The sequence below is a fragment of the Salvia splendens genome, chromosome 4 (genome assembly GCF_004379255.2).
Source record: "Salvia splendens isolate huo1 chromosome 4, SspV2, whole genome shotgun sequence".
Classification (NCBI taxonomy): Eukaryota; Viridiplantae; Streptophyta; class Magnoliopsida; order Lamiales; family Lamiaceae; genus Salvia; species Salvia splendens.
In genome coordinates, this window is record NC_056035.1 from 6,982,689 (window position 1) to 7,005,668 (window position 22,980).

At 36.9% G+C, this 22,980-nt stretch overlaps 3 protein-coding genes and 1 non-coding gene across 5 annotated transcripts; all 4 read left to right on the top strand.

The window, feature by feature from the left end:
- The first annotated feature begins 1,481 nt into the window (after nt 1-1,481).
- LOC121799383 (1,4-dihydroxy-2-naphthoyl-CoA synthase, peroxisomal-like) lies at nt 1,482-3,559 on the top strand. Its single transcript, XM_042198742.1, has 9 exons — nt 1,482-1,785; nt 1,877-1,999; nt 2,219-2,320; nt 2,418-2,456; nt 2,557-2,655; nt 2,737-2,784; nt 2,866-2,961; nt 3,028-3,150; nt 3,230-3,559. Exons 1-9 carry the CDS (start codon nt 1,537-1,539, stop codon nt 3,344-3,346), a joined length of 996 nt encoding a protein of 331 aa, XP_042054676.1. The 5' UTR covers nt 1,482-1,536; the 3' UTR covers nt 3,347-3,559.
- A 1,777-nt stretch (nt 3,560-5,336) lies between these two features.
- Nucleotides 5,337-8,319, top strand: LOC121798244 (ADP-ribosylation factor 2-like). 2 transcript variants are annotated; one of them, XM_042197149.1, is made up of 7 exons: nt 5,337-5,469; nt 6,402-6,570; nt 6,741-6,811; nt 6,979-7,098; nt 7,707-7,825; nt 7,922-8,003; nt 8,099-8,319. In XM_042197149.1, exons 2-7 carry the CDS (start codon nt 6,423-6,425, stop codon nt 8,102-8,104), a joined length of 546 nt encoding a protein of 181 aa, XP_042053083.1. In that variant the 5' UTR covers nt 5,337-5,469; nt 6,402-6,422; the 3' UTR covers nt 8,105-8,319. The 2 variants fall into 2 exon arrangements, with proteins under 2 accessions (XP_042053083.1, XP_042053082.1); XM_042197148.1 differs by lacking the exon at nt 8,099-8,319 and having other exon boundaries at nt 7,922-8,015.
- LOC121801675 lies at nt 7,483-7,575 on the top strand. Its single transcript, XR_006050619.1, has one exon. It is a non-coding gene; the product is annotated as a small nucleolar RNA U19 (small nucleolar RNA).
- Nucleotides 8,320-15,969: 7,650 nt separating the features above from the next.
- LOC121798242 (galactinol synthase 1-like) lies at nt 15,970-17,430 on the top strand. The gene is made up of 3 exons (XM_042197147.1): nt 15,970-16,352; nt 16,498-16,953; nt 17,029-17,430. Exons 1-3 carry the CDS (start codon nt 15,975-15,977, stop codon nt 17,221-17,223), a joined length of 1,029 nt encoding a protein of 342 aa, XP_042053081.1. The 5' UTR covers nt 15,970-15,974; the 3' UTR covers nt 17,224-17,430.
- Nucleotides 17,431-22,980: the final 5,550 nt, after the last annotated feature.

Genomic DNA, 22,980 nt, shown 5'->3' on the forward strand with positions numbered 1-22,980 from the left:
AAATTATTCAAAAGTATACATCTAAATAAAATTTAGAAATCTCAGCCCCTATGAATTATTATTTCTGCGTCCGCCCCTGACCAAACACAATAAAAATACGAATCGATTCAATCATTTAAATACAGATCTAATCTCAAGCAAGTGAAGCATGAATCAAGACATTAACAGCTACTCTCTACCAAGAGCATGCCGCCTAATATTTGACTAGAGTTATAAAATTTAAACGATACTATAAAATTCCACATTTCTTAATTAGCCCGACTCCTATCACGCGTATGATTCAGTGTATGATCAATAAAAAAACATGGAATAGAAAAAAAACAAATCATGATTTATCCAAGAAGGAAAAAAAATCCGTGAGAAGATAGGGCTAACTGCATTTGAAAAAAAGTAAACAATTTCTTGATAGATTGAGCATTTTCATTGCTAATCTAATGTGTGGAATTGTATAGACCACATATAAAAACACATTCATGCACAATCTGATTTGGGAAAATAACCCTATAAATTAACACATACTAATGTTTTCACAATCTGAATATCTCCAAAAGGATCATTTATGATATTTGCAGTCAACCATGAGATTTAGACTGTTTGTTTCCCAAATACGTAGGTCCGGCAATTTTTGAGCCGGCACAATATTTTGGGACGAAATCGAACTCATTAAGAACCCGATAATTTCGGGTAAAAACGAATTGGATACAAACCCATTAAAAAATAATATTATTATTTTCATTATTTTTATTACTACTTTTTTAGGAAATGATGCTTTATTTTAGTTATTTAATTTCTTGTAAATCAGGTTTAAATCTTGGAAAAATGATTTTTATCATGTAAATCAAGTTTAATACTCCCTCCGTCCCGCTTTAGCAGTCCCAGTCACTTTTAAGCATTCATTTTGTAAAAATGATAATAAATAGTTAAAGTGGAGAAATGGTAAAGTAAGAGAGAATTGTTCTCTCTTACTTTACCATTTCTCCACTTTAACTATTTATTATCATTTTTACAAAATGAATGCTTAAAAGTGACTGGGACTACTAAAGCGGGACGAAGGGAGTAGTATATTAGAATTAATCGTGTAAAATCAGTTTTAATCATGTAATATCGTGTTCGAATCGTTATCATGTCGTCTCAACCCGAATTATATTGTGTCGTTAACAGGTTTATGTCGGTTCGGGTTTGAGGGTAGCAAGCCGAGTTCGTGTTCGGATTTGCAGTTTTCATAACAGGTCGAGTTCGAGGTTAGGCCTTATTGGATTGAGTCGTTATCAAATTGACTCAATCCACACGATTTGCCACCCCTACAAATAAGTCATGAATTTAAAAAGACATAGCCCATAGATAATTAGGCATAAAATTATAGTAAATGGATAGGGGCAGTGTAGGAATATGATCTTCAACTTTGTATTTATCAATCTCATGTTATTCAACTTATATATAAATGTGCACTAGCTAGGCCAAGCAAGTGTGCACATCTCAGACTTGACCACTAACTAATCCAATTCAATTCAATTCAATTCAATTCCTCCCTCTCCAATGGCAGATGGAATGACAGATAAAGATATTGAGACCATCAAGAGGCGGATGGGCTCTGTTTCAGGGCATCTCATTCCGGCCGAACATGCCAACATCGCCTTGTCAAACTGCAGCTCCAGAATGGACGATACCTACCACCGCGTGCACGGTGAGGTTCCGACTTACATTCCTGACTGGAAAATGGTGTTTGATGATCCCGCCAACCCCTTCACCGATATCATCTATGAAAAGGCTGAAGGGATTGCTAAGGTAATGTTAGATATAACTTTTTTCCTATCCCATGCAAGTTTTTGTTCATTACATAATTGGATATGCTTTTTTTTTTTGTTATTGCAAAAAGATAACTATAAATAGGCCGGAGAGGAGAAATGCATTCCGGCCTCAAACAGTGAAGGAGCTTATGCGTGCGTTCAATGATGCTAGAGATGACAACTCTATCGGTGTTATTATTTTCACAGGAAAGGTAAAATTATACTACTAACACTTATAAGCATGTACCAACTTGTATAATTGTATATCTCTACATTTTCAATTTTTTGCCATATATTTCATGGTTTCTTTAGTTAGTTGGAGAATCTACAGTCAATGCCTCCCCACCCCTATGTTATCATTCTCTTTGCCAAACCACAACTCTGTCATTTCTCTAGTCATACCTTTCCAATTAATTTGCATGTGGTTGCAGGGAACGAAGGCATTTTGCAGTGGCGGTGACCAATCATTCAGGGGAAAGGAAGGCTACGCTGATTATGATAGTTTCGGACGACTAAATGTTCTTGATTTGCAGGCAAAATTTATTCTTCAAAAAAATAAAGAAAACTCAAAATTGTAATTTTGTTTCAACTAAAATATATCCCTTCAACTAATTTAATCAACCGATGCAGGTCCAAATCCGTCGTCTCCCCAAACCAGTGATAGCTATGGTAACCTTTTTCTATATTTATTTGTAATTTTTGTTCTTAATTATAGCATTTATTTTCCATGTTATTGCTATACTTAATTTTCAAATATATTGAAAAAAAGGTTGCAGGATATGCAGTTGGAGGTGGACATGTACTTCACATGGTCTGTGATCTAACAATTGCAGCAGATAATGCAGTTTTTGGCCAAACAGGGCCCAAGGTAATCTCACACGCACATATTTGATTAAACATAGAACAATTTCATAAGTATAATTTTGTTTGAGATGAGATGATATTACAGGTTGGAAGCGTCGACGCTGGTTATGGAGCTTCTGTAATGGATCGTTTGGTGATTCCAGAATCTTCAACTCACATTTTGTTTGAGCCACTTTTTCTGTATAGTTAGTGACTAATGGTGCTTATTGAACAGGTTGGTCCGAAACGAGCTCGAGAGATGTGGTTTATGGCAAAGTTTTATAATGCTGTTGAAGCGGATAAAATGGGGCTAGTCAACACCGTTGTCCCTGTAAGTGAGTTTTATTCCCCAAACAGTAGTAAGTTCATGTGTGAATTTGTTAATGCATTTTTGCAGCTGGAGAAGTTGGAGGAGGAGACGGTTAAGTGGTGTCGAGAGATCCTAAGGAACAGTCCTATGGCGATCCGTGTTGCCAAATCTGCTCTCAATGCCGTTGATGATGGCCATTCTGGACTTCAGGTCTTATAGTAGTAGTAGTAGTATTTATTAATTTTATAGGCAATTCATACTGATTTTCTGTGATGTTTTTCGCTTTCAGCAAATGGGAGGAGATGCGACCCTTCTGTTCTATGGAACGGAGGAAGGTACGGAGGGGAAGAACGCCTACTTGCAGCGCAGGAAACCTGATTTCTCGAGATTTCCTCGTCTTCCTTGAGTTTATTATGTTCATCACTATGAACTAAATAATGTGTGTTTCGAAATAATAATTTTGCAAGTGAGAGGGGCAAATATGTGTTTTGTTTTGGTGTTTGGATTAGTGGAATAAGTAGTTTCTCCCGCGCTTCTTATTTTCTCTCTAGTGGTGAGACGTTGTATCTGCTTGTGCTCATGTTACATGGATTTCAAAGGAATTTTTCAGTTGAAAATTTATGTGTGTTGGCCGTTGGGTCCTATTAAAATGCTTATAGGATTCAATCCGCCCCAAAATTAATCCTACCCCATTAGATCTTAAGATTGGTGGATGAGATTAAAGCTCACGAATTTCAATAAATAGTAATAAAATATCAACAAAATGATAAAATAGTCCATCTGTTATGACATAGTTATAATTTTCACGAATTTTTTTTATATCAACACAGTCTATTACAAATATCAACATAGTGTATTACAAATATCAACAGTGACATGAGAATCTCAACCCAAGTACCAGAAAATATCTAACACGGTTTTATTGATATTATATATGCATTATATTGATATTGTTTGATGCATTTATTGATATAAAATATGCTTATCAATATATACGAAAATTGAAATAAATTTTTAAAATTTCATCAACCGATCATCGCCGAAACATATGCAATTGAGGTCTCGTTAGAATCCTTATGAAATTATCTTTAATTTGATACCACTTTCGTCCCGCATTAACGGTTACATTTGCTTTTCTGCACTTGTTTTTATAAAAATGATAATAAATAGTTAAAGTCAAGAAATATTAAAATAAGAGAGAATAAGGTAGAGAAAAGTGTTACCAAAAAATATTTAAATTAAGTGTTACGTACATTTAAAATTTTAAGATGATTTTGCGGAGAGAGAAAGTGGTTAATTTTAACTATCATATATAAAAATTGACATTAATACCTTTTAAATTTATTTAATAGAATTATTTTTTTAAATTTAAAATATAATCTACGTGTCATTATTTCAACCACTAGATCTCCTAATCTAGTGGCTAAAATTTGATCGATTGCAAATTAGTTAGCAATTGATCATAACTCATTCTTAAAAATAGGAAATTAAAAGCTAAAAATTAAATTTTAAATCTTATTTAAATCCAACTTTATACGAACATTAACTTGAAAACCTACTGCGCAAAAGAAGTGAATTTGTTTTTCTCTCAGTTATTTATTTATTTATTTATTATTCTCCAATTTTAGTTAAAGTGTGAAGCTTTTGAATTTGTTTGAATTATATGATCTTAATTAGCTTCATGCAATCATGCATATAATATTTAGAATTATTTAAATACACAAAAGAAGTGAATTTGTTTTATAAACCTAATATAAAACATTTGTGATGAAAAATTCTATTGTATTTGGTATATTAGATTTTTGAATTTCGGTATTCTTGGTATTTGAATTTTTTTATTTTTATATACTATTTCTATGCAATTTTGGATCATTTGGATCGGATCGAATTTGAAATTTCAGATAATTCAAATCGGATTCATTTTTCATACAATTTTGAATTTTCGGATAGAATCGAATTGGCAAAAAAAAATCAGATTTGTAATGTGACATGAATATCAATAATTTGATTTATTTATTGAAGGAGAATAATTTTTATTTATCCTTCATTTCATTTTCAAAACGCCTCATCAGAAATATGCGATCCTGCAATTACAAAACAATGAGGAGAGAAAGGAGACCTTGTGATGTTAAGTTAATTACATTTACAAACTTTGATTAATCAAACAATATTCCATCGACAATCTAGAAAGCAGAGATCCCAATCCAGCCGATGATGCTCCTTCTGTATACACACGAAAATATAACAAAAATGACGTGGCAAGATCCTATTCACTTGGCCAGCTCAACCCAGTGGAATCGACGGCGAATAATTTATGGAACAGTGTCATTCTTGAAAGGGCAACGCTGTTATTTTAGACAAATTCTGGTGGCAGTATAGTCATTTAGTGGAACACCCGAGGGGGCATTCCAGTATAAATATCTGCTTCCCTGAAAAGGAAAATTGAAAGTTTTACAATTTGTTCTGAAGCAGCTGTGCCTGTTTCTCTGCCCACACTCTCTACCACCTCCCCAGATCTATCGTTTTCTGGTACGTAAATTTTTGAGATCGGATGCCGATTTTTAGATCTGATATAGCTCGACTTTCTTATGCTTGCGATCGTGTTTTTCCGCTTCAAAATCTTCTGTGTGGATAGAATTATCGGACTTTGGGGTTTCTCTGATTTGTTTTGGTATATATGAGTTTTGCAATAAGTCGGTTTATATTACTTCGTGTTTTCTATGTAATTGCAATTTATGTTTAGGTTTTATTCAAATATGCGTTTGATTTCGATTCAGCTAATTTTTGGCGGATTTGATCATTTCTGCTTTCGTATCTCTCGTGATCTCTGATCTGGAAGCTTTTTTTAACCTAATGATCTCGATCTAAAACTTTTTTTATGTTTTGAGAATTTTGGAAAATATTTGGAATCGGTTTTGATTGCATATGGCTCTATATTTCATAAGGATCATGACATCAGAATATCTCGAAGCGATTGCATGCTGATAATTTTCGGATCAGAAATAAATTTTACAACTGCGTTTGGTTAGATTTAGAACTTATAAGATGCAGATCATATTGCTGCATGTTAGGTGTTCATTTGATGGGTACATTTAAAAATGATTTGCCATTAGTGAATTGTTCCATGCATCTTCAGAAGTCTAGGATGCCATTGTAAAATTTTTAGCTTGTTCTCAACATAGATTGTGGTGTACATGTACAGTCTTGTTTTTTGTTAATTCATTCTTTGCAGTATTCTTTATAATTCAAGTGGCTTAGAATTAGCCATAATATCAGACATTTATTGTTTCAGAATTCGTTCTATTAATATTTACGTATGGTTAATGCACCAATTCAAGGTCCATATTTGTGTGACTTGTTAGCTTAAACTTGTATGCACATATCAACGCCAATGTAAAAACTGGTGGAAATCTTGCTTCGTATGTATATAAATCACCAACATCCATCCTAATGATATGCAGGGACCTAAGTAGAAAACAGAAATGGGGCTGACCTTCACAAAGTTGTTTAGCCGGCTTTTCGCTAAGAAGGAGATGCGCATTTTGATGGTTGGTCTTGATGCTGCTGGTAAGACCACCATCCTGTACAAGCTCAAGCTCGGAGAGATTGTCACCACCATCCCAACCATTGGTATGCTTTATCCTTTGTGGTGCTCTACTGGAACTACGTTAACTTCTTTTTGTCTTGTTTATACAACTTTTTCTTTAAGACATAGTAGTATACCTAATTTGTGGAATTTGCAATTTTGCATCGAACAATTTTCTGGTATCAATTTCTCTGGGCTAACCATATATGTGCAGGTTTCAATGTGGAAACTGTTGAATACAAGAACATCAGCTTCACTGTGTGGGATGTTGGGGGTCAGGACAAGGTGGGACTGTTCCCTTTTAACGTTTCATTTGTTTTGCTCATTTATTTCTTGAAGTAAATAGATACCAACATCCCAATTGCTTATATCTGTAATCCGTATCAGTAAGATGGTAGAATTATCATTTAAGCTGCCATGCTTGTAGTGACATGCTATCTACTTTTATTCAGATCCGCCCATTGTGGAGGCATTACTTCCAAAACACACAGGGTCTCATTTTCGTGGTTGACAGCAATGACAGGGACCGTGTTGTGGAGGCTAGGGATGAATTGCATAGGATGCTAAATGAGGTAATAATCCTTTCTATACTATGTCCATGTTACCTAGACAACATAGTGTCATAAGGTTAGTTATCATTCAGGAAAAGTCATGCAAAGATCGATGTTTGATTAGAAATTTCCCTCAGATATTTACTTAATATTTTTGTTGGCGATTTTTCTAATCAAGGTCAATAACTTTTTAAAGGAAATTCTTATAATCCAGTGGAATAACTTTCATTTACTTATCATATATGCAATGTTGGAAAACCCGCAATTGAGTCAAACTTTGTCAAGTTGAGTATTGTAGGATCGCCATTTCTAGTATCATTGGTGTATGGTAACTTATGGAATGTTCTAATTGTATGTGCCTCTTTGAGTAGCCTGGTGAATAGCTGCTTAAGCTAATTTGTCATCATTGGCTTAGTTAGGAGGCCAATAATAAATTAAAGCATTTTGAGTGGATTGTTTGCATTCTATCAACCGTCCTCCAAGCAGCTTTGGACATTTCCATTCAAGTGATATTTGTGTTTTCTGCAAACTGGTTTTCCTGTCAGAATAACATTGCTTTGGTGATGGTGCTCTTGTTAATTATTTGGATTAACACTGAAAATATTCGGATTTTGTTTTCTCCTTTTCAGGATGAGCTGAGAGATGCTGTATTACTTGTATTTGCAAACAAGCAAGATCTTCCCAATGCAATGAATGCTGCTGAAATCACTGACAAGCTTGGCCTGCACTCACTGAGGCAGCGTCACTGGTATGCATTTTCACCCTATTTTGGTTGTTTTGTAGTAATCCCTAATGCTTTTGAATTTGCTATTCCAAATTTTACCCCAACATGTGTTGCCTCCAGGTACATCCAGAGCACCTGTGCCACCTCTGGGGAGGGGCTATATGAGGGGCTGGATTGGCTCTCAAACAATATTGCTAACAAGGCAAGTTCTTGAGATAGTATTATGTTCAAAAGTATTTTGTCCTTGTCCGGACTTTTGATTGACCTTATTTGATTTCTGCGACTCATCTGTTACAGACTTGAGTGTTCTTGGGAGTTGCTTGGATAATGCGTGCAGCTGTATTTTTCATACTAGCCTGTGTGGGATGTTTTGGTTTCAAAATTTTTGGAAGTGCTTTAGTACCCTGTGAAATGGCTGTGTAAAAACTAAATGAAATTGTTTCATATGTTTGCGGTACACTAGTTCTAAATGTATTGCTACATTTATTCATAAAAACGTATTAATATTGTCTGCTTAACTGCCCTGACAACTTGGTAGTGATATATTGCTAGGTGTGTATGTCCCAGTTTTTCGTTTAGTTGTGGCATCTTTGCTCGAAATAAAGACTAGAATGAACTTTACCTTATTTCTTAGGTGACTTCCGTTTGTTTGAATTTAGATAGATAGATGATCACTGTTTTCTTGCTTTCTATCTGGCTTGAATTGTATCTTAGAGTCTTAGTAATTGGCAAGGTAATTATATTTTCATTATTTAGAAATGTATCTGTAATCGGATTTGGTGTATGAACCGAGTAAATTTCGGGTATTTGGACGGGTTAAATTGTTGCTATAGGCTGTATTCTTCGAATATACAGTATACCGACTAGTCTTATGTATATAGTATGAATAAGAGAAAATAAGTTCCTTCCATGAAATTTGCCTAAAATAAAAGGATTTACAGAACTAAACCGTGTTAAGGGAATGCTGCTAAATCTTCAACAAATACACAAATAAATACAGAGACTCTTTCACTTTTTTATACAGTACTTCCTAGGATTTTATACAGTACTCCCTAGGATTGTATTAAGATGATAACCATTTTAAAAATGACAAAGTACCACCAATGAGAATCCTTAGGAGTAGATTCAATTTTAGCATGTCACGTGGCATATTTGTTTGCCTATGTATCGTAGATTGATTGATTATGTTTGATTTCATATCACATATTACTTTGAACCATATGACGAGTTGCTTACCTATGTATCCCATATTGCTTGCTTATGGAACCATATGGCGTACTCTCTATGTCTTATAAAAATAGTGAAGAAAATGAGGTTTACTTTCTTAGAGATTTTTTTTACTAAAAATAGAATTGAACTATTTTTGTGAAATAAACCAAACGAAAAGTATATTTTTTATGAGATTAATGAAGTATTTATTAGAAAAATACATACCCTTTTTCATTTATTTGTATACTTATAACATTTACTCTCCATGAAAAAATATTATTGTTTTATTATTTAATCTGTCAACTGAAATAGTCATTATTTATACTAAGTTTCTTTTTTCAATAAAGTGGGTTTTATCTTCTACTCCCTCCGTCCGCGAATAGGAGACCCATTTTTTTTATTTTAGTCCATCCACGAATAGGAGTCTCGGTTCTCTTTTATCGTAAATGGTAATAGGGTTTCACATTCCACTAACTTATTGCACTCACATTTCATTTAAAACTAATATATACAAGTAGGACTCATGTTCCACTAACTTTTTCTATACATTTTTTCTTAACATTTCTTAAAACCCGTGCCGCCAAGGAATGAGACTCCTAATGGCGGACGGAGGGAGTACTAATTTTATAGTATTAAAATCTATGTTGTTCATTAGGACTAGAGATGTCAGTGCAGCCCGCAATCTGTGGGCTGACCCGAATAGGCCGCTAAATGTATAGGGTTAGGGCTGTAAATTTCTAGTCCGATAAAATCACAAACCGATTAGTCTGCAACCCGTTAGGGCCAAACCCGAGAACCCGATGGGCCAAACCGAAAACCCGATAAAACTAATATTGTTCTGTTTTTTTACTCCTAATTCGACACTTCATTGATTATTTTTATAACATAAATAACTTAAAAATAACTTTCAATTTTATATTAAATATACAAATTATATATTAAATTTTTATTAATATACTCCCTCCGTCCCGAGCTACTCGCTCATTTCCTTTTCGGCACGGAGATTAAGGAATGAGTGTATAGGAAAGTTAAAAATGACGGCTATAGGTGAAAATTTTTACTAAAAATGGAAAGAGTGCAAGTAACTTGGGACGCCCAAAAAGGAAATACGTGCGAGTAGTGCGGGACGGAGGGAGTACAATAGAAAAATAAATTAGAAACTTCAAATTCACTAAACAAAATATTAAAATTTCTCATGCTTTACAATTTCTTGAAATATGCTTATGTTTCATTTTGAAATCACAAATATTAGTATTTGATCACATTTATGTTTGAGTTTAAGCATATCTCTCAAATTTATCATAATTAAATGTTTTAAACTTTATAAATATAACTATTTTTCATCATTTTTTATTAAATTGATCGCATTTTAATTTATCAGCAGTAACCGATTAACTCGTTGGGCTAGCCCGAAACCGAGCTTTTAGGGTTAAGGTTAAACTTGGAGTACTATTAATTTGCTTATGAAGGAGAGCACCATCAGCAGGATGATAAATTCCAGAGCACGTGTTAATCAATCTTAAAGGACGTATACATCAAGAAATAAATATTTTGATATGTGGCCAAACCAAGATAGCGATAATACATTTTTTATGATGAAATTGATGATAACCACAGCTTAACCTGCACGATCGATTGGCTCAGCGATTTCCTAAATTTGTAACCAAATTGCAATTTCTGTACTCATTGTTAAATTAAATTTTAAGAATCATTAATATTAGTGAATAGCCTAGGATATATGCTAAATCGATCTAAAAATGATCTAATTGTTATTAAAAAAAATATTTAATTTTGTTTAATTATTTGATTATACATTAAGATTTCGTTATTTTTTTATCAGTGCCCTATGTATAGCATAAAATATAGGATATGAAGAGTGAGAAATGACCATTGAAATTATGCATGGTGGGAGTGTTGAGAAGCATCACCTCAGCTGAGCTCAAGGCCGGAGCATAGCGCCACCTTGGCCGCTTTCTGTAGCTGCATTTACAGCTGTAGAAGTCCCTCTCTCTATGTCTCTCTCATAGTTGGCGACGGATAACTCCATTGTCGCCCTCAGATTCATGCCAATTATTTGTGTTCACATAAATCGAATTAACATAAAGCGATATACTTAATTTAGAGTGCGAGATTATATAAATGTCTTTAGTTAGTCATGAGATGGAAACTGAACCAGTAATTTAGAAATTCCAAGTGGCCAAGTAGCTAGGCTCCATAAAAAGTACTGTATTGGTTTCTATTTATTTCTTTTGTCTTCTTTTGCAAATTGAGCGAACGTGTTAGTGTTGGGTTACAAACCCATCCCACATCATGTGAGTTCAACTGCGTTCTCGATGTGGTCTCGGTTTGATGGGTTACAAATCCATCCCACATCGGATGAGTGAGGGAAGTTGGAAGGTGTATATAATTCATGTCCAACCCCAATTAGTTTGAGGGCTTTTGAGAGTGACCTAAAAACAAATCTGTGTGGGCTTGACCCAAAGCGGACAATATCAAGCTAATGTTACAGTCGACGATCTTAACAAGTGGTATCAGAGCCCAGATGGCTATGGGTTGGGCCCTGAAGGACTCGGGTTAGAGTCTGCCCTAAAGGACTCGGGTTAGAGTCGGGTCCAGGATGACCCAGGGTCAGGGCTGGAATGACCCATGTTCGTGTCAACTGCGTTCCCGATGTGGTCTCGGTTTGAGGGGAGATTTGTTGGGTTACAAACCCATCCCACATCGGATGAGTTCAACTGCGTTCCCGATGTGGTCTCAGTTTAAGGGAAGGTTTGTTGGGTTACAAACCCATCCCACATCGGATGAGTGAGGGAAGTTGAAAGGTGTATATAATTTATGTCCAACCCCGGGAGTATATAGTACTACAATTAATTAATATGGGAGGCTTAGATGAGTGAGGGAAGTTGAAAGGTATATATAATTTATGTCCAACCCCAGGAGTATATAGTACTACAATTAATTAATATGGGAGGCTTAAAAACCAGAAATATATAGTACTACAATTAATTAATATGGGAGGCTTAAAAACCAGAAAAGAGAAGGTAAATAAAAAAACACTAGTATTGCATAAGTTCAATTTAATGTATTTATTAAAAACCTTTTGTCTCACTAAACCATTAATAGAAACGCTTTTTTAGATCCCTTCATATGGATGACATTAATAATCACTACCTATATTTGTTTCATTATTCTCACTTTTCAGTTGATTTAATTTATCTTATCTAAAGTTTGCAAAATTTTACCCTTACGTTTACGTACATTAATCTTTTTGTGATGCGTCGACCGACATATTGACGACTATAGAAAAACATACATAAACGCAACTCGATCACTTTTTCTCACCATATATATATATATATATATATATATATATATATATATATATAGGGTTTTGATCTATGCAAAACTAGATTTAAATACAGAAACGCAGAACAATATCATAATTAGGTCACTTTTAGGTCATAATTAGGTAATTTTTAGGTCATGCTAACAAAGCATGACCTAAAACGATCTTAGCATGACATTAAACCCAAATATTATAATATGACCTAAAATTGCTTAATTATGACCTTCCGTGTTTTTGGTTAATTATTGACCATTAGATCATCTAATCCTAGGGCCAAGATTTGGTCTGCATTTCTGGATTTAAACACGTACTTATTTTGATCATCTCCCTATATATATATATATATAGAGTTGTGATCAATGTCGAACCAATTTTAAAGACCGAACTAGAGACCAAATCTGGGCCATTAGATCTAGTTTTTTTATGAGATGTGCTGTTGTGTAAATTTTTCGGTCTTCATTACAAGCTCATTTTACTTCATTGTATAGGTTTATTACTTCATTCCGTACGTAATACCTTGAAACTACAACATGTTTTTACTTTCTTCCAGTAGGTTTTGAAATGATTCAACATATGTTTCATTTGAATTCATTGACCTGAGTTTTTACTTTATTTACATTAAAAAATGCAATTTAATCAAGTGCATTTATTACTTCATTCAGAAACGTTATTACTTCATTGGATAAGGTTTTTACTTCATTCCAGTTGGACTTCAAATGCTTCTATACATACTTCATTCCAATAATTTATTACATCATTCCATGTGTTTATTACACCATATCAGCGTTGTGGCGGTGGTGATAGATATTCTAGAGAGAAAGAATGGCACGCGACGGCGAAACCGCATTTACGTACTGGAATGAAGTAATAATCCTACCGGAATGAAGTAAAAACCTACTGGAATGAATTAAAAACCTACTGGAATGAAGTTAAATCTTCGTAACATGTTAGTATGACTTATTTACCTTCGGATGAATTAAAATAGGCTCGTGATGAAGGCGAAAATAATTGATAAATTTGTGTCTCTCATCCATAAAAAACTAGATCTAAAAACCCTAATTTGGTATGGTTCGGTGGTTCGGTCTTTAAGAGTGGATTTGTGAATAATGGGACTATATATATATATATATATATATAGGGTAGTGATCAAGATATAACTAATCTTAAGTGTATAACTAGAGAACAAATCACGGCCACACATCTTAATACTCCAAATTAATCCTTTGGCTTAGCTATTTTTACATGTTTTAGATAAAAAGTAATTAAGAAGGGCATTATTGGAAACTAAATTCAAGATGTGTTTTTCGTCTCAAGGTTTAGTTGTAATGGCCTTTGTTGTACTTCATCTTGGGTTTCAGCCTGCATTCGGATTTCATAGCACGAAAGCAGAGATGTGCATTGTTGCTCTTTATCACAGAGTGCGATGAGCTTGGAGAGCAGAGAGGCGAATTTGATGTTGCGATCGACGGAGAGGATCTTGGTCTCGCCTCCGATCTAGGAGAGATGGTTATCGTGCGGGCGCGGGTGAATCTTCCCGCCATAGCTGCACATAAACTTGACCTTATAATTAGGAGGTGGATGATTCCCCTGCGAATCCTCCCACGGCGGCGGATTCTCGAAATCATCTCGCGAGAGTGCGGCGAGGAGTCGCCGGACTCGGGTAGGAGGAGTTGTACGAGTAGTTCTCCATAGGCGCAGCGATGGGTTCCAGAGAGGAAGCAGATTTAGATAGAGAGAGAGAGATGGGATTTGTTTACGCTTGTGAGAGGAGATTAGAGTAGAGTAGGTGATTAAGAGGAGGCATTTTATTTAGCTGAATGGTAGCTAACTAGTTTTGTACTGTTGCTATCCTCCAAAATGTTTGAGCTTTGGAGATTGAGTATTTTGGAAATTTTGTAAATTTTGAAAGATCTTAAAATTGGGATAACTCTATAAAATATGGATAAATTCCCACATCATAGCATGATTTTACTTCACTCTTATTTTCAAAACACATCACTCTTAACATGATTTTACTTCACTTCTGTTTACAAAACACATCACTCTTATTACGATTTTACTTCACTGTTATTTACAAAACACATCACTCTTATTATGATTTTACTTCACTCTTGTTTACAAAACACATCACTCTTAGCATGATTTTACTTCACTGTTATTTACAAAACACATCACTCTTATTATGATTTTACTTCACTCTTGTTTAGAAAACACATCACTCTTAGCATGATTTTAATTCACTCTTGTTTACAAAATATATCTCTCTTAGCATGATCTTACTTCACTTTTGTTTACAAAACACATCACCTTTATCATGATCTTACTTCACTTTTGTTTACAAAACACATCACTATTAGCATGATTTTACTTCACTCTTGTTTACAAAACACATCACTCTTATTATGATTTTACTTCACTCTTGTTTACAAAACACATCACTCTTAGCATGATTTTACTTCACTCTTATTTAAAAAAACACACCACTCTTAGCATAATTTTACTTCACTATTGTTAACAAAACACATCACTATTAGAAATATTTAGATAGAAATTAAAGAGTATAAGAACAGATCGTCTATATATAATTATGAAAATGGCCGTTTTATATTTTTACTTTAATGGCAATAATTAAATTCATGAACATTTTACAATTTTTATAATTAAATGATTAACGGTGTTATAGTATTTGATTAAATCTTACAAATAAAATATAGGGAGCATCAAAATTTATTTAGTAATGTGATGTGGGCATGCAGATGAGGCGAATCCCATTCAACCAACAGATCGGCAACTTCGAGAACTCTCTCGACCAGCTGACAGTCAAATTCCCCTGCCGCGAAGCCTGTCTCGCCGACGGCTGCGAGGATCTCTCCTCCACCACCACTCTCGAGATGTTCAACAACTTCCTCCATGTCCTTGACCTCTTCCACCGCCCGGTCGAGGACATCCTACAGCAAGGCGACCCCGACTGCCTTTTTCTCTTGCGCCGATCATCACAGGCGCGATCGGCATCCAGGGATCCTTCTGCTCTTATTTCCAACTTTTGTAAATGACTATTTTGCCCCAGCCTTATTATAGTGAACCAATTCAGCCCTTAATTTTCTTGATCATATGTTGAATGTCAGCCCTTGATTTTTTGATCTTGGGGCTATTATTTGTTCTCTAGTTATTTGGTTAAGAGGTGTTTGCCATAGATCGCTACCATATATATATATATATATATATTCATCGAAAAATCATATTCCACGAAGACAATGACATCCAATACATGCACCTCTCATTTAATTAGGTTAAATTCCATGGACAAAATTTCTAGGAAAATCCCGTGGAAGAAATTAGGAAATAGAAAGAGGAGTAATATCTAACTATAATGTCGCGAATATGACTTAATAAGCCCATTAATTCTCAGCCTTTGCTTCCGTTGATAAGGCTCAGATGAAGAGTTAACTGAAACATCAGCTCACCTTCTTTCATTCCCTCCACATTTTTATAACAAAAAAGTGTAATGAAAAAAAAATATAGGAAATAAAGAATATTCCTCCATTTATTCGAGTTTCATTTGGAGTTGATTTGCATGTCATTTGAGCAGTATATAAAGACGAGAAGCCTCGCCATTGAATGCCAGGAAGAAAAAGGCAATTAGGGTTTCCTATTTTCCTAAACTCTTCAGCATCAATGGCTCCGGTGGAATCTGCTCTCCCCAGCGACGGGAAAGTCTCGGGGCTCGACTCGGAGAAAGCCTACGTGACGTTCCTAGCTGGGGCGGGCGACTATGTGAAAGGCGTGGTCGGGTTGGCTAAGGGTTTGAGGAAGGTCGAGAGCGCTTACCCTCTCGTCGTGGCGATCTTGCCGGATGTCCCGGAGGAGCACCGCCAGATCTTGAGGGATCAAGGTTGCATCGTCAAGGAGATCGTCCCCATCTACCCGCCCGAAAACCAGATTCAGTTCGCCATGGCCTACTACGTCATCAACTACTCCAAACTCCGTATATGGAATGTAAGTAGTTTTAGTGGTGTGGGTTTTATAGACTAAATGCATTGATAGACTTACAAAAGAAAGGGTCGGCAATTACTGATGGAAAGTTTTCGTTGCTAAAAAAGTTGCTTTCTGTCTTTTGAGGTGAGTTCTCGTGTGATAACAGTTTTTGGAGTACAAGAAGATGGTGTACCTTGATGCTGACATCCAAGTATACGAAAACATCGATCACCTGTTGGAGACACCGGACGGGTATTTCTACGCGGTGATGGACTGCTTCTGCGAGAAGACATGGAGCCACTCGAAACAATACTCGGTGGGGTATTGCCAGCAGTGCCCGGAGAGGGTGGCGTGGCCGGGTGAGATGGGGTCACCTCCTGCGCTCTACTTCAACGCGGGCATGTTCGTGTTCGAGCCTAGCAAGGCCACCTACGACGACCTCCTCCACACCCTACGCATAACCCCGCCCACGCCATTCGCTGAGCAGGATTTCTTGAACATGTTCTTTGAGAAAGTGTACAAGCCAATTCCTCTCATCTACAACCTCGTTCTAGCGATGCTTTGGCGCCACCCGGAAAACGTTGAGCTCAACAAAGTCCAAGTTGTTCACTACTGCGCTGCTGTAAGCCTCTTTTTTTGATTAATAGTATTATTTAGAAAGAGGAGATTAATAAGAAAAACGAGGAAATGGGTGCAGGGATCGAAGCCATGGAGGTACACAGGGGAAGAAGCGAACATGGAGAGGGAAGATATCAAGATGCTGGTGAAGAAATGGTGGGACGTGTACAACGATGAGTCGTTGGATTTCAAGGCAGTTGCATCAAGGCCATCCATCTTGGCTTCCCTCCCCGAGCCTGCGGTTTCATACATACCTGCTCCTTCTGCTGCTTAATTCACACCAACCAACCCCCACTATACTATATGCAATAATGCAATCTTTATTACTACTAGTATTCTCCTTTTCTTTTTAAACATATGTATTCTCTGTTTTTTCTTAGGCTGCTTGGCTTGATTTTTTTATGTGCAACTAAACTCTATGCTTCTGTTTCTATTCATATGCAGTCAATAAATCTTTGCAATTGCAATTATTATTGTTAAATCATCAGTCTGGGAATATTCTATGCAATTTCTGACACTACTTGGTGTTCCATACTCATGATCCTCAAATCTATAGCTTTTTCCTTGTTACTGTACATTTTTTTAAAAAAAATTGTAGATCTTTCTCATTTTCATTCATTTCTGGAATTTTGCATATAGTGTTGGAATAGTGCTTGGTCAAACAACTTTGACTAATAATAAATGTTACAATATATTTAATTTTATGAAATTAAATGTAATAGCGTCGATCTACGTTCCGAGTAGATGACCGTAGTATATTCATTTTCTCAAATCCGATTCCCGGTGAGTGAGAAATAATATATTAAAGTTGGTCACAATAGAGCTAGAAATGAGTTATGAGAAAAACTAAGAGATTAATTAACAATGTTAGTTATCCCACATCGGGGATGATAAACTTCTTTGATGAAGTATTTAATAAGATGAATTATTATGTGTAATAATTATCGTGGAATAAGATAGGTGACAGAGCCCACACGTGCACGCCGCCGCCGCGCACCGTGACCCGTGACCCGTGCACCGGGCGCCTTGTGCCTTGGATCTTGGCAATTAGTCTTTGGGCGGTCTTTGGAGCTGCTCGTTGAGCAGGGTTCAAGTCCCGCTTGTTCTTTTTAGTTTATTTCCGTTTAGTTTCTCCGTTCTTCATTGGGTTGTATTACACCCGGTTAGTGTATCTTTGTATCACAGTCAATTTTTCAACCAACAATCACAAGACGAGATATACTTGCCGTTGAAGAAGGAGTTTGGACTTTAAATTGAATATAAAACTTTCGAAACTAATACCTTAGCATGGAGATGGATCCCGTTGCTAGTTTGCCGTCGCAGCTTTTCCCGACTCCAACACCGACGTGCCCACCGTTCCCCGTTGGGTCCTGTCGGGTCCCCGCCATGACCACGACTCCCGTCGAGTCCACATCATTACCTATGACTACCCATAACGCCATGAGCAATTACTAACCCATTTGGGTTGACTGGTGTATCCACCTTTGGTGGCACCGATGGTTCCACATTAAGTGGTTCCATGGGATCCTTGATAGGATCGAGTGTTGGACCTTTCGAGGTCAACATGGGTGTTGGGGCCATCAGGACCAACACGAAGAATGACGGTTCCACTTTTTGTGGTTCCACGAGATCCTCCAATGGATCGTGTCTTCAGTCCTTTGGGATCAACACGAGTGTTGGGGCCTTCGGGGCCAACACGCAAATTGACGGTTCCACTGTTAGTGGTTCCTTGAGATCCTCTAACGGATCAAGTGTTGAGGCCTTCGGGATCAACACGTGTGTTAGGACATTAGGGGCCAACACGAGAACTGGGGGTTCTATTTTTAGTGGCTCCATAGAATCCTCTAATGGATTGAGTGGCCGGGTCCAACACGAGAGTTGATGTCTTTGGGATCAACACGACTGACTCCAATGTGGGGGAGATACCTCGTGAATGTGAATGGTCGGTAAGTCCTACGAGACGTCTCCCGTTGTTCCCATGGATAGGGTCGTTGGGCGTGTTCAATTGGTCTCAAGGGACGTCTCCCGTTCGTCGGGAAACATGGGAGACGTTTTGCTCCCGTTCGTGCGTTAGAAAATGTTCGAAAACATTTGGCTCACATTGGTCCCAAGAGACGTCTCCCGTTCGTCGGGAGTCATGACGGACATTTGACTCCCATCCGTGGCATGGGAAATGTCGGGAAACATTTCTCACTCGTCCGTGACTTCAAAAAGTCAGGAAACATGGGGAGACATTTCGCTCCCGTTAGTGCCTTAGAATATTTCGGGAGACGTATGGCACACATCTGTGCCGTGGGAATTGTCAGGAGCAAATTTTGCACCCGTTGGCCTCCTGTTCGTCGGGAGACATGGGCTCTCATCCGTGCCTTAGGAAATGTCAGTAGACGTTTTGCACCCTTACATCCTATGTGAGATGTCGGGAGAAATTTTGCACCCGTCAGTCTCCCGTTCATCGGGAGACATGGGGAGACATTTGGCTCCCGTTCGTGCCTTAGCAAATGTCGGGAGACATTTGGCACACGTCGGTCCCTTAGAAAATATCGGGAGACGTTTGACACTCGTCCGTGTCTTGAAAAAATGTCGGGAGACATTTGGCCCTGCCCATTCCATGAGAGATGTCGGGAGACATTTAGCACCCGTTCAGATGTCGGGAGAAAGATGAAGCCACCAACCAATAAGCTTGGTGGAGCCAAATTTATCAAACATGCCAAAGGCAACATAGCCGTCGTGGTAACTGAAGAAGTCAACCACGTCTAGAACAATGGTGGTTGGTATATCGACATGGGCGTCGCTCCCCACGTGTGTGCCGATAGAAGTAATTTCTACACTTACAAGACTATTGAGGGGAGAAAGCTCAACATGGGGAACCAAGCCTCGTCCAAATGTGTCGACTTTGGAGATGTGGTCCTCAAGATGACGTCCGACGTGACAATCACTCTAAGAAAATGCTACATGTCCCGGACATACGCAAGAATATAGTTTTTGGATCAATACTTGTAAATAGGGGTTTAAACTTGTATATGAGTCTGATGAGTTCTTTGTGTATAAGTTTGGAAAACCCATCGGAAAATGTTATGTAACCGAGGGTTCTTTTTAAACTAAGTGTATCGGCTATTCGCCGCGTTGAAAAGCCATTGGCTAATAATGAAAATGCAAATACTTCCTCCTATTTGTGGCATTATAGATTATGACATGTGAATCATAATGCTATAAAAGTTTAGTAAACTTGGATCTACTAAAGACAAAAGAAGTCAATACCCAAAACAAATATGAGACTTGTCTTGAGGCGAAAATGACTAGATTATCGTTTCATTTTATTGAACGAAACATGAAACCCCTTGAAAATTCACATTGATGTATGTGATTTAAAATTCGTGCAAACTAGAAGTGGTATAAAATACTTTATCACGTTCATAGATGATTGCACAAGATGTTGCTATCTTTATTTTTTAAGAAGTAAATATGAAGCAATTGAAGTGTTCAAAAATTATAAGAACGAAGTCGGGAATCAACTTGGATTGTAAATCAAAATGATTCAAAGTGATAGATGAGGCAAATACGTAGCCCCGCTTGAGGAATTATGCAACACAAGTGGTATAATTCTTCAAACGGTTGCAACATATTCACCACAATCTATTGGTGGTACAGAACGCAAGAAACTGAACTCTTAAAGAGATGATAAATGCATTACTGATTAGTTCAGGGATGCTCAAGAACATGTGGGGGGAAACTGTTTTGACAGCCAACTACATCCTAAACAAAATCCCACTCAAAAGTAAAGATGTTACTCCTTATGAGTTGTGGAAGAGAAGGAAGTCATCCTAAAAATACCTCAAAGTGTGGGGGGTGTTTGACAAAGGTGATGGTTCCTCTGCCGAAAGAAGTTACAATCGGTCCTAACACGGTTGATTGCATCTTTATTGGGTATGCACTTAATATGAGTGCTTATCGATTTGTTGTCTACAAGTCTGAAATACCGACTGCGACCGTAGGAATAACAATCAAGTCAAGAAATGTAGTATTTCTTGAAAAATATATTTCCTCGCAAAGACAAGGAAAATGTTGCATCCAATTATGAGATGAGAATTGAGGATGAAGCCACTGGTTCTGAATCAGCGGATGAAGAGCCAGAATCGCACAAGCGAACAAGGCCTGATCCTAACGATACAATACTAAGACGTGGTAGTAGGGTCAGTACAACAAAGACAGGTGGTCCTTACTATATTGCTTTTATGTTGGATGAAGAACTAACATCGATAAAAGTAGACTTTGCTGGCCCAGACGGGCTGCATTAAAGACAAATTGTTCAAAGCGAAATTGGTTCAATTTTGCTAAACCAAACTTAAGTGTTGGTTGATCTACCTGAAGGTGCTAAACCTTTAGGATGAAAATGAGTCCTTAAAAGCAAGTTTAAGGTCGTTGGAACAGTTGATAAGTATAAATGGTGACTTAAGATGAAATCTATATGGAACAACCTGAAGGTTTTGTAGTACCTGGACAAGAGAGAAATGTTTGCAAACTGGTTAAGTCCTTCTATGGATTGAAACAAGCATCGTTGCTTGAAATTTGATAGTGTGATGTTATCAAATGAATTTAAAATCAACGAATGTGACAAATGTGTCTACATTAAGAACACTGATAATGGATATGTTATAGTGTGTCTATACGTTGATGATATGATAATCATGGGTAGTAACACATAAGTGATTAACTATACGAAAACCATGTTAAAGAGAAACTTTGACATGAAGGATATGTGTCTAGCCGATGTGATTTTTGGAATAAAAAATTCTAATTCAAAGGAATAATCTTGACACAATCTCATTATGTTGAGAAAGTACTAAAGAGATTCAACGCCTATGATGGCATATCGGTTGAGACACCTATAGAGCTCAATGTTCACTTGAGCAAGAACAAGGGCGAGCCTGTTGCACAAGAAGATTATGCATAGGTCATTGGGTGCATTATGTATTTGACTAATTGCACTAGACTTGACATTGTTTGTGTAATAAACAAGTTGATTCGTTACACGAGCAATTCAAGCAAGGAGCATTGGAAAGCTCTTGTAAGAGTTTTGAGGTACTTGAATTATACTCAAAATCATGGGCTATAGTTCTCGATATACCCCCCGGTACTTGAAGGGTACTGTGATGCGAACTAGATATTCGATAACAAAGACTCACTTTGAACAAGTGAATATGTCTTTACTATTGGGGGGTACTGTCTCGTGGAAATCCACGAAACAGACATGTATAGCCCGATCAACCATGGAATCGGAATTCATAGCTTTAGATAAAGCTAGTGAGGAAGCCGAGTGGCTTAAGAAATTCCTTGATGATATTCTATGGTGGTCTAAGCCGGTGCCTCCAGTGTTGATTCATTGTGATAGCTAAGCTGCTATAGGAAGGACAAATAATGGCTTTTACAATGGTAAGTCTCGACATACTCGTCGACGACATAATACCATGAGACATTTGATCACAACAGAGGTGATTACATTTGGCTATGTGAAGTCATTGGGTAATCTAGCAGATCCGTTAACCATATGGTTAAATCGTGATCAAATGAATAAATTGTTAGAGGGAATGGGTTTAAAATCCACAAACTAAAGAATTGTCATAGTGGTAACCCAACCATGATGACTGGAGATTCTAAGAACTTGGTTCAATGGGAAAACTAAGTTATGAGATGTTTCATGTCCAAGGCCTGAAATGGACACAAAACGTGAGAACGGATGAGGTTGAGGTGTTTAAGTGTTAACATCATCGTCTCGGTGCGCGCCGTGGAGGAATAATTCAAAGCGTCGCGCTACTAGTCCGCATGTGTATCCGATGGTGTTGACTATGGATGGTTCAAATCCAAAAACTACCTATCCTTATGCTTACATACCTCTTGAGGGTTGAGCTTGTGTCTGCATACACATGCATTTGGAAATTTCCACTCATGTGGAGGATTGTTGGAATCGTGCTTGGTCAAACAACTTTGACTAATAATAAATATTACAATATATTTAATTTTATGAAATTAAATA

Excerpts from the sequence above, each read along its gene's own strand:
- LOC121799383 (XM_042198742.1), top strand. The coding sequence starts at position 1,537 with ATGGCAGATGGAATGACAGATAAAGATATTGAGACCATCAAGAGGCGG. Across the intron at positions 2,000-2,218 it reads TTATTATTTTCACAGGAAAG|GGAACGAAGGCATTTTGCAG; the intron begins GTAAAATTATAC and ends ATGTGGTTGCAG. Across the intron at positions 2,321-2,417 it reads TAAATGTTCTTGATTTGCAG|GTCCAAATCCGTCGTCTCCC; the intron begins GCAAAATTTATT and ends CAACCGATGCAG.
- LOC121798244 (XM_042197148.1), top strand. The coding sequence starts at position 6,423 with ATGGGGCTGACCTTCACAAAGTTGTTTAGCCGGCTTTTCGCTAAGAAG. Across the intron at positions 6,571-6,740 it reads CACCACCATCCCAACCATTG|GTTTCAATGTGGAAACTGTT; the intron begins GTATGCTTTATC and ends ATATATGTGCAG. Across the intron at positions 7,826-7,921 it reads TCACTGAGGCAGCGTCACTG|GTACATCCAGAGCACCTGTG; the intron begins GTATGCATTTTC and ends TGTTGCCTCCAG.
- LOC121798242 (XM_042197147.1), top strand. The coding sequence starts at position 15,975 with ATGCCAGGAAGAAAAAGGCAATTAGGGTTTCCTATTTTCCTAAACTCT. Across the intron at positions 16,353-16,497 it reads CCAAACTCCGTATATGGAAT|TTTTTGGAGTACAAGAAGAT; the intron begins GTAAGTAGTTTT and ends GTGTGATAACAG. Across the intron at positions 16,954-17,028 it reads TTGTTCACTACTGCGCTGCT|GGATCGAAGCCATGGAGGTA; the intron begins GTAAGCCTCTTT and ends AAATGGGTGCAG.